The sequence below is a fragment of the Apostichopus japonicus genome, chromosome 15, assembly GCF_037975245.1.
Source record: "Apostichopus japonicus isolate 1M-3 chromosome 15, ASM3797524v1, whole genome shotgun sequence".
Classification (NCBI taxonomy): domain Eukaryota; kingdom Metazoa; phylum Echinodermata; class Holothuroidea; order Aspidochirotida; family Stichopodidae; genus Apostichopus; species Apostichopus japonicus.
In genome coordinates, this window is record NC_092575.1 from 19523558 (window position 1) to 19535494 (window position 11937).

The 11937-nt window shown below is 38.2% G+C and overlaps 1 protein-coding gene across 1 annotated transcript in view; it reads right to left on the reverse strand.

The window, feature by feature from the left end:
• The window catches only part of LOC139980459 (cyclic nucleotide-gated channel alpha-3-like), a 47522-nt gene extending 39410 nt beyond the window's left edge, over positions 1–8112 (reverse strand). The window contains exons 1-2 of the mRNA XM_071992065.1: positions 6811–8112; positions 1081–1139 (exon numbers count right to left, since the gene is read on the reverse strand). Coding sequence (XP_071848166.1) covers positions 1081–1139; positions 6811–7748 — 997 coding nt within the window. The 5' untranslated portion in view covers positions 7749–8112. The remainder of the gene's footprint in view (positions 1–1080; positions 1140–6810) is intronic.
• Positions 8113–11937: the final 3825 nt, after the last annotated feature.

Genomic DNA, 11937 nt, shown 5'->3' on the forward strand with positions numbered 1-11937 from the left:
ATTGTTCTCTGTATAGTCCCTATATACGGGTGAAACGTTTCTGTGCACATCCATACATAATAAAAACTCATCTGAATACGAAGGCGAGAATCGAATCCAGCAGATAATATTTTGAAAGGCTGCTGCAGCAGAAGAAATGGAAGTATCATGCAGCCCCAAGTTTGCATGCATTTGGGGTTTCGGTTAAATCGATTGGGAATGACTTTCCAGAAGAAAGAAAGGGTTATCATTGATCAAACGATAGGCACCCTTCTAGACTGCCTCAACAAAAGAGTTTTTATAAGTGGAGATAACAGTAAATGTACTTAATTCTTTCCTCAACAGCTTAGGCTTATATTTGTATATAAGATCAAGTCATGCTAAGCAATATCGAGCGAAAATTCAAGTGATATCTTGCATCTAGCAGGTCTTGTGCTCGATTCCTGCTCGGCGAAACTATGATGAGGTTATTTTCATCGAGGTATTTATAATATATGATGTCATACCATTCGATTCAATTGAAAATTATTGTCCAATTTGGTTAACAAAATGCAAGCCATGGCTGTTAAAATTGGACAGCTACGTGGCATTAAGTACATGTGTAAGCACACCAGCCATTCGTACATCCTAAATATTATGCAAATATTCTCCATGATATGGTCGTATATAGGTAATTTACGACATGTGAGTTTCCGTAGTTGTTTATATACTGGTCAAGGAGTTGGCGACTCATAGGGTTCTACAGATATCCTTTGATGTTTAATGACTTATGTGTTAACGTGTAGCGTTAATCAGCTTTTCGCTAGTCCCGTAGTTTGGGGCTGAAGTCATTGATGTATACGTACACTAGATTTGCCGTCTTTGCTATGGCATCTTGAAGTCAGCGTGTGTTTATTAGTTCAACTTTATACTACCGATGCCAATAAAGACTCTGTATAATAGTCTTTGCATTTACATATTACCGACAAATTATGGGGAAATGGGCGATTTTCCATGTTGATTTTAAATTATTTTATATAACCCTCCACCTCCTCCCCCACCGACTCCCTGTAACACATCTCTCTCTCTCATACCTTCCCGAAAAGATTAATGATTACGTACCTACGATGGTGGCAAACACGAAGACTCCTAACATATAACCTAATATCTGAACTACGAACCTGTGTGAGAGAAAAAAGGAATGACGTTAACAGCATTTTCAAGACGTTTAACCCTTTGAAGTGAGACTACTGTACCGATTAAATCTCTTCGGTAGCAAAATCCAACCATGATATCTTATACGAAAAGAACGTTTATCTTAAAACTGTCACAAACCGATGTCTTTTGACATTGTCTAAAGTCACCGTTAACTATAGTATTGTCATAGGTATAGGTTATATATATGGTAACCAATGATAGTAACTGAAACTAGTGTAACATCCAAGACGGTGGGGTATGGGATTTACTCATGTATTTAAGTATGTATTTGTAGCCCACGACAATACTTCGAACGGGTTGCATGAGATCAGTGCATGAATTTCTGACATTTCGGCCGCAAGCGATAAAGACGTTAACGGGAATGTTTACATCCAGTCCTCAGTCCTGTAATCAACGTGACGTGGTCGTCAATGAACTTATTAACAAACGACTCCGGCCGGAATGCACAGCGTGTGGCATTTGAAATTATCTTTATCCTCCCTAATATCTATTTGACACACTACGAAACCTTTTTTTTTGATGGGATACGAGTCAAGTTAAGTCAACAAGTCCAACCAACAGAACCCTTTACAATCATAATTTTAATAATTAGCATTTGTATAAAAATAAAAAAAAACGTATTTGAAAGTTACTGTATTTATATCATGATGCTTCTAATGATGGTATAGGCTCATGTATAACGTTATGTGCATGATACGAAAAGCAATTGTATACTTTACTCATTGGATGCGGGATATCAGGGTAAATTGTCCTTAACTCGACAATAAATATAGCCAAATGGACTAATAATAAAGTTCAAACTTGTCTTGGACACTATAGTCAATGTTAATATAAGGACACGTCTTGAAGACAGCCAGTAGTAACACGTGGTGTATGGGTTTCATCACCTCGTAGGTGTTATAATATTGCATTGAATTGACGCGACTTGGTATTTCATGCTGTGGCAATTATCGTTCTGTTGTGAACGGCTGAGTAATTAGACTACTAGTGTCATAAGTATGTTGCATGGTTTGACAGAGAGATGAAATACAGTATGTCATATAGTTTCATCGGAATTTAAAATAAACCACATATCCTGCAGTACTTTATTCTTCATGGTATGGGTAAGACGAGACAACACATCGGGTTACACACACACACACACACACACCCACACACACACACACATATATATATATATATATGTATGTATATATGTGTAGTTTAAGAAGCATTCATTTAAATAAAAGGTAACACGTGCATATCATCAATTATATTGCTCATATAATATTACCCATTCATTTGCTTTTTATGATAACAACATGTTATTGCAGGTATCTACAAATAATTACTGGAAAGAACATATATTTGTTGATATCGTCTAATCAATGAATGATATAAATTTGGCAACATCACCAAATTATTGTTGATATTACCACTTACAAATAAACAGTAAAACGGCTTGCCATATATACGTTATGTTTGCAAGCTGTATACTACACGCACAGAGAAGAGGAAAGTGGACTTAATAATGTGCCTAGTTTGCACATGACATGAGATTTTGTTGTTGTTGCAATATCTAAAGGAAAAGAACTTCGGAATATGAAACTTTGTCTATTACAAGGCTACGTAGTTAAAATTCATCGCCACGAAATACATATCATAATTCTTTTCTTTCCAAATGCAGAAGTCGAATTTAAGTAAATATATTAACCAAGTTCCTTCTTACTGGTAAATAGCATAATGATTAATGCACGTGTACTGTGACGTGAGTTGTAAATTTGAGATAGTTGTGTGCTTACTTGGTATAATGTTGTTGTTACTTGTGGGTGCAGGCTGGGGTAAGGTTAGGGGCGATGTACTCCATAAGAGGCGGTACTATTTACATTCGTTGGCGTACATATATATATCAACCTTGATTATGGGTAACAACAATAAAGGTATTTTATTAAGGCTATCTGCTGGAGATGAATAACTGACTCATATCATAAATACGTAATTATTTACAGAGAGAACATGTCATTTATTTATTTTATTTTTGTATTTTTTTTTTGGGGGGGGGGACTTAGGTTGATTTTATATATTCATTTATTTTATTGCCACGCAACAGTTATTACACAAGATGTTAATGAATGAGGTTTCAGGAATATTTCCGTTCTAAATAAAAAAAAAGACATAATTTTCTTAGCAACCTTTATGTTACATCATATGAAAACCAGTTATCAATTTGTATAATATAAAATTTAAAATATATTCGTGACAATATATTTGAATTTACGAATCATGTGAAATTGCTTCAGGATTCGATTCTATAATTTTGGATTTCGTTTTAATCTATTAAAATAAATAACCAATGCTACACAATCGCAGATAGAGACATGCTAACTTAATTACATCTACAATGAGTGATATGCGATAATCATGGAAACCTACGCATAAATGCAACTATACATTTAACACTACTTTTAGTGCTTGAGAAATTTCTCGTCAACTTGGGAGGCTCATACATCAATGTGGGTGGTCCTCATGGTTTAGCTTTCAGACTATTGGAGGATAGTATTAGACACAAAATTAATTTGCCAGGATACATCTGAGAACTGAAACTATATCAATCCAATTAATGAGTCAACACAATTTGTAGGTGTGTAGGGACTCTATATTGCCATTATTTAAAGTGGCTAGACTTTGTAGTCTAATCAACATTTCGTTACGTCATTTACTCTCAACTGGCATGTTCAAAAGTATAGCGGAAGGGTTCATATTTTTGTTCCCTCTAATGAAGTGTTTTCAAGACATTACAAATTTGCAAAGGATATATTCTGTTGAAATTTACCCTACGATGTAATTTGTCATATGTGAAGCTGCAAAGAAAAGTATCAACAGAGGCTTTTTGGGAATTAATATAGCTTTGAATTCTCATTATTGATTTGACTCAAAGTGAGGAGCTGACGTCATCAGATTTGTGTTAAAGCAGTACGCCACATACGTTTCACATATTAAATACGACGTAAATAATTATTTATAGAATTTGACCTACACTCAGGTACTTCTGCGTGACGTAATATCAAGACTAAAATCCTGTGTAACTAAACTCTTTCTTCAAGTAATATTGTCGAAAAAGCACAATACAGGAGGAATACATAACTGTTTTGTGGTCTCAAATTAACTTATTTATACAGTTTATGACTAAGTATTACAAAGACAAAATGTGCCGGACTTCCTCGTTGGGTGGGGGCCTATTGAATGTTTGTTTCTGTCCGGAGCTAAAGAAATGGTGGCTTGATAAATGTAGTAGTTTCCATAAACATTGGATTCCTATTTTCTATTAGCAAAACAAGAAGAGGAAGTGACATTATCACATACTAGAAATCAACACGAAAGTTCTGACTTGCGGAAAATTCATCCAAAATTTATCTACAATGGCTAAAAAAGTTGTATTTGGGATATTTCGCGGTTTACCTCGTCATGCCAAGCCACTGTCATTCTATCTAACGTTTCCTATTCTATTTATAGTTTTATTTGTATTCACGGTTAACCGGTAAACATTTCATGCTAAACAGAAAAAGGTAAACATTGTACGGAAATCAAAACCCATATAATAGATCATATTAAAATCATCGATGAGTTAAAACAGCTTTTAGCATTCATCTACCAAATGAATCAATCAAAATCAATTAACCTATTAGAGAAACAGTAGATAGTTAAAAGCTAAATACCACGCCATTGTTTCATCTCAAGACTGCAGTCTTGTGTGTGTGTCGTAGCATTCAAAAGTATTAAAATGTTTTCTCCCAAACAGGATAGATTTGTCTGTTTCGGGTGAGTTGTCACTTAAAGGAATCCCACATGTCACCTGAATATATCATTATTGTCCCAACTTTTGGAACGAAAAATATTTATTTAAAGTTACAAATCTATATACTTTCCTCAAGTTTTCAGCCACCAAATGCATGCTACCACTGAGACGTTGGTCTCTTAAATTTCTCAGTTAATCAGACTGCTTTGGGGGGGGGGGGGCATATATAGTTGTGGTAAAATGCTTGTTATCTGCAGTTTGAACATGACTGATCACTACGGTATTATTTCTAGCATATTTAAAAAGAAGAAAAATGACCTATTAATAATAATGATGGATGAGATCATATCGCATATAAAACATCTTGATTGTGCTGCATTTATTGCGGTTGTATTTGTTGTTGTGTATGTTGCTGTCGTACGATGTACGTTATGCAAGGGCGGCGGAACCGGGGGGCACAGGGGGCACGTGCCCCCCCTCACTTTTCCTCAGGTTAAAAATGTGCCCTTTTTCTACATAAAAATTGAGGTGTCTCAAGTTAGCAAGAGGCCAGGGAACCAGAATGAACACTCGGGAAGGGCCGTTTCGGGCCATCTGAGGGGTTTGTAAAACCAAAAATTTTCTTGTACGCTCCGCGCCAACCCATGGTGGCGCTCCGCTCAGAAAGTCGTGCATACAACTTTGCAAATCCTGGCTACGCCCCTGACTTTTAATGAATTTCTGTGGGTCAAACTCAAAGCTATTTCGAATGGAAAACAATTTGTAAAGATATTAACAAGAAATAAACTCTAATTCGGAAGATTCCTACATTAGCAACTAGCATGATTTCACCTCATTTTGTATCAAAAGAAAACTTGTTCCTTGTTTCCCAATTTGCACATTTGATATTGCAGTGCTAGTATGCATATTTTCATTGAAAGGGGGGGGGGTGTTGATGTAGTGATGTGTATACGCAAATAAGATAATACAATAAGAGTTATAAAGGGTACTAAATATAAGGCTGCATCAGTCCAATCGAATTTTTGCTAGGTGCCCTTTGATGTCGGTGCCCCCCCCCCCCCCCAGATTAAAAGTGCTTCCGCCGCCCTTGACGTTATGTAAACAAACTGAGTTTTAGTTATATAAGCAGGGAACTGGCAGACTCTGTCTGAGAATTATATCAAAGGGAATTATATTCTACATTGTTAATTGAGACCACATTTCAATTTTAATTCTTATAGTTTATGAGGATGTGGAATATCCATTCAAAGACAGGGGTTGGTGGGTGGGGCATCAGTATAAACCAATATTCACTGCTCTTAAAACTACAGCGATTGTTCATCATGTGTATGTTGCTGTCGTACGATGTACGTTATGTAAACAAACTGAGTTATAGTTATATAAGCAGGGAACTGGCAGACTCTGTATGAGAATTATATCAAAGGGAATTATATTCTACATTGTTAATTGAGACCACGTTTCAATTTTAATTCTTAGTCTATGAGGATGTGGAATATCCCTTCAAAGACAGGGGTTGGTGGGTGGGGCATCAGTAACCAATATTCACTGCTCTTAAAACTACAGCGATTGTTCATCATTCCCCGTCCGCCCCTACTCCCTCGGTTCCGTGGCCCAAATAAGTAAAATGAAAGGAATATCATATTTTAATACCTGAAATAGTGTCATTAAAGTCACAGAAATGCAGATTTTGTGACAAACCATTTTAAAGTATAGCAAAAAGTCATCAAACTAGATAGATGATTATATATATATATATATATATATATATATATATATATATATATATATATATATATATATATATATATATATATATATATATTATCACTTTCTTTGATGGCATGTGATCATATACTTACTCCCAATTAGATTCCGGTCTTGGAATATCGCCAATGGTTGTCAAGGTGATGGTTGACCAATAGAAAGAGGCTAAATACTGACGCGACGTGTGATTGTAGCCGCCCGTAGTGTTCGGGTGAACCCATTCACCTTCACCGAAACCTATCCGTTCGCTTACAAGAAAATAGACAGCAGCAAACCAATGAGTTAATAAAAAGAGAACATGAACCAGGTTAAATATTCGAACACCGTTCGGATGTAAGGCAGCCGATTCTACCTTGGAAGAAAACTGACGAGCTCGATAAACTTTCAAAAATCGTGGACATTTTAAGAGTGGTCTATCGATTTTAAATATTTTACAAGAAACCAAATAAACTGGTAGAAGAGATAATGCGTCACATATGAAATAAATGCTCTTGATATATTTTTTGATTAGCCGTCTTCCATCTGTTACTAATATTCCATGTTCTAAGTAGCCGGTCCGTAACTGAATGATAATATCAAAGACATAAATCGCGTCAAAGATGACATCTAAAGCCAGCCATACCACGGTCATGTAGTTTTGGTCATTCCGTAACCATGTATCCCTCGCCACGAGAAACCACAGATAATACAAAACCGCACAGGTTACGAAAAATAACCAATAATGAATAAATTTGCCGTCTGGTTTGACGACAAACCTGCTCCATTCAAATTTATCAGAGGCTTCTCCCAGTTGTTCGGCATTATCTAAGTCCTCTAGATCTGACTCCGTGTGATCGCATTCGCTGTCTTCGCTCACCTCACCAAAATTTCTCGTCGTGTATTTGTAAATAAACGAATCCGCGTGAGAATATGACCAATTTTGACGATTTCGCCCACGAGAAATATGCGCCGTTTTGGCTTTCCGTCTTTGAAATTGTGTTATGGCTCGAATGTAAGTCCACATGACGCTAGTTGACGAGGAAGGCTCGGCCATAATAATCTACTTTTAAAACGTCTCCTCTCTTCAAAGCAACAAATTAACTTAAATTCCTCTTTTGTTGTCTATAAAGTGTACTCCTCTTGTACGGGAATGCCTGTTATAGGCCTAACCTGCTATTCACGATAGAAGCTGTATGGTAGTGATCATGGTTCTCAGTGAGTTATGCTGAATCCTGCCGAGATACTTCGCTTTTCGCCCCCGTATCGATGCCCCACTACTAACATACGATATGCTATACATCCGCTCATGGAGCTAATAAACCACACCGTGTATTGGCATCGTTACTGACTTTCCTCGTCACTTGGTGGGTATATGCCAGTACACCATCTAAGCCTATAACCTACTTTGTGATGATAAGATAAAAACCCAACCAAATATATAGCTCAGGTCAGCGGTACAGGAAATATGGGAAGTAATAGTGTTCACGGGATTACTAGTTGTGTGTGCCTCACCATTATGGGTTACACCGCAAATAGATTGTTGAACGTCATTTTGGTTTGTCACAAAAGCTGTATCCTCTGACATGTATAGGGATATTGTTATTCTGACAATCCTAATGCCAAAACCAGAAACAGATGAGCCCCTGCAAATGAAAAACTATATCTATATGGGAAACGGTCATAGAATTGGAATAATATACAAATGAATTTACATTATTAGCTGTAGCAAGGGCGTAGGAACCGGGGGGGGGCTGGGGCGCCAGCCCCCCCAGTGAAAAATGTGGGGGGCGGAAGTATCATTCCGCCCCCCCCCACTCCGCAAGTCAAAAAACCCCTTTTTCATTTCCAAATGAGAAAAAAATCTCATTTGGAGCACCAAATTGCATTTAAGGCCAGGTGAAAATGCAAAATTCTTTACAAAATGGAGTGGGAGTTGAAGTGTGCTATATTGCACCAAATTGCATCTGAGGCCACCTGGAAATGCAAAAAAAATCCAAAGGGGAGGGGGACACCCCTACCCTTAGACCCCTCCCCCAGGCCGGCCATCAGTCTTCAGCCCCCCCCCCCCCCCACTCAAAAGTACCTTCCTATGCCACTGAGCTGTAGTAATTGTTTTATCTGTTACACGTTCTTGTTTCTTCTAGCGGATTTTGTCTTCCTCTGCGTCGTATATAATAAAGGATGAAATAATCATATTAATGTAATGTAAATAATATAACGCTTTCAATATACAAGAAGTTGATGGCGCTGTTAGTCATTATCTGAATTAAGAAAATGGGGGTAGGTTATATTCCGTTGGCATACACTTTATAACTTATATTGAAGAAAAACAAATCCCATGTACTGTTAATTGAAACATGGAGCTAGGTCAAAGGTTGAAAACAGAATCTCAATACATCATCCCTCTATATAGATATGGTTATTTGAATATAATCTATGTTGACTGGATATATACCTTCCCATCATGCTCTAGAAAGTTGGTCAAAGTAGGTAGTATGTGACGTCATCGTGACCAGTGTTCTTCAGAAGCATTATTTAAGCTTCTATGATCATTATGTTTAATTAACCTTGGAACAAGGGCGTAGGAACCGGGAGGGCTGGGGGCGCCAGCCCCCACAGTGAAAAATGTGGAGGGGCGGAAGTATCATTCCGCCCCCCCCCCCCCCCGCTTCGCAAGTCAGAAAACCCCTTTTTCATTTCCAATTGAGAAAAAAATCTCATTTGGAGCACCAAATTGCATCTAAGGCCTGGTGAAAATACAAAATTAAGTTTACAAAATGGAGTGGGTGTTGAAGTGTGCTATATTGCACCAAATTGCATCTGAGGCTACCTGGAAATGCAAAAAATTCCAAAGGGGAGGGGTGTCTCCCTCCCCTTTGACCCCTCCCCCAGGCCGGCCATCAGTCTTCAGCCCCCCCCCCCCACTCAAAAGTACCTTCCTACGCCACTGCCTTGGAACCAATATATTTGAAATGTTTGCTGAGCTGTCCATGGTCTCTGTGGTTACGATTTGGTTGTTGTTGTTGGAGGTAGATATGATATCGATGATACACAATCTCAAAGCAGTTTAATCTAACTTTTTATAAAATTCCTCGCCATGTTGGTCATGATGGCCTAATATGGCAGTTGCAATTTAAATAGCGGTACGTTTTGTACCAAAACAGAATAAGAAGAAGGTAGGCCTCATGCATATGATAATTCAATAAAATTATACTTTGTTTATTATTGTGACGAGGTGTATAATCGTGACGTATTTAGCCTTAGCCTTGAATCCAGTGAGGACCCCAGCCGCGATATGACCGTTTCAAATCAGCGTGATCTAGTTATAACAGAACACAATCACGTTTACATTTCCCTAAATGTACATGTGTAACAAAAAGTCAACCTCTATCCTTTCCTCACAACGAAAGGCTACCATAGACTCTAGATGTTGAACTCAAAATTTGAACTGATTCACTTATTTACGATTTCATCAAAACTAAATGCAGTCTGTACTTTGTGAATCAATTAGTCAGTTAACATACATTCAGTCTTTTAAGCAGCCAATCTGTCAGTTAAACAGGCAGTCAGTTAAACAGTCAGTCGGAAACCGTTTAACAGTCAGTCAGTACAATCAGACATCAGTCAGCAGGCGCGTATCCAGGATTTTCTAACCCGGGGGGCGCGAATTACTATCTAAGCGGAGCGCCACCATCGGTTGGCGCGGAGCGTACAAGAAAATTTCTGGTTTTGATACCCCCCAGATCACCGGAAATGGCACTTCTCGGGCTTGAAAATGACCAACCAAATGTACACTTTTGCCTGAGAACCAAGTATTTCTCATTTTTTTTTTCCATCCATAACCTTTTTGAAGATTGTCACCAGTCACACATCATGTTCGACCTGATTGCATGTCCTATGGATCATTGCTTTTGTAGGCGATTCTGCGTCACGGCCCACAATATCCGAAAGCCCCACTTTTGAAGGTTTTAAGCCCATTATTTGTTGAGAATTTGAAAATTCAGATTTCTCGTGAATAAAAATCACTTGAAAACATACCCATTATGTTGCACAAAATTCAATCTATGGACAACCAATAGGGAAAAACCTCCTTGAACCCCTAATAGACAGGTACAAATTGCACGAGTAGAGGAAAGTATGATGAAGAATGTTGGTGAGGAAATTGTGGAAAATTCCGACAGAGTTAATTTATTGGTGTAGAAATATTGCAACCTCTTATTATGGCTATTATAAAACTTGGTTGAAGGAAATGAAAAATAGGAGATATTTCCGATATGAGGTATATCGAAAGCGAACACTACACACATAGGCGTAGGTCCCGTAGGAGGCGGGGCTGCACCCCCCGCCCCGCAACCATTTTTTCCCCATTTTTTTTCGGGCACCTACTGAGAGAAAATAAATAGCAATGAATAGCTTAAAAATGATCTCCTTGGTAATTAAAATAAAGTTCTAAGATTGGCCGACATTACTACTGTAAAAGAGAGTTTGACATAAATGGATCTGTATGGTTTTTCTCCATCTACATAAGACATTTGGTTGTTTACATTAGCATCCGGCGGTATACTGTGCTACTTTCACCGACCGTGCGGTAGACGATGCCATGCAATGTAATGACCGATGCTTGCTTATATGATATTGGCATCGATATGCTGAACGCGCGCTTTGCGCTTGAAAAATTTTGGCTTTTTTTTTTCGGGCAAGTCGTTACAGCCCCAAATCCAATTGGGCTACGCCTTCGACTACACACATAGACAGTTTTTGAGGCTGTTCATCGTGGAACAGGCATTTCAATGCTCACTGATATGATGTTATATCTGCTCTTTGCTTTACAAATTCGAACAGGCGTGTAGCGAGTAATTGCCAAGGGAGGGGCGAAGCCTGTATGCAAACTATCTAAGCGAAGCGCCACCATCAGTTGGCGCGAAGCGTACAAGAAAAATTTTGGCCGAAAATGCCTCCCAGATCGCTGGAAATGACACTTCCCAGGCCTTGTAAGTTGCACCTAAGCATTGTCTATTTTGAAATTACTAGCGATGTCATAAAGAAAATTTGCTCGGGGGGGGGGGGCGGTCGCCCCCTTCCCGAAATGCGTCATGTTCCCGACGACCCCGTCGAGTTCAAGACCAGCCACAGTTGGTTCCATATAGCACAATTGTACAATTGTTTAAGGCGTCCATACACACACACGCGTTATGATAGACCATATATAGTATTTATATAGATACATTAGTGAGAGAGGGAAA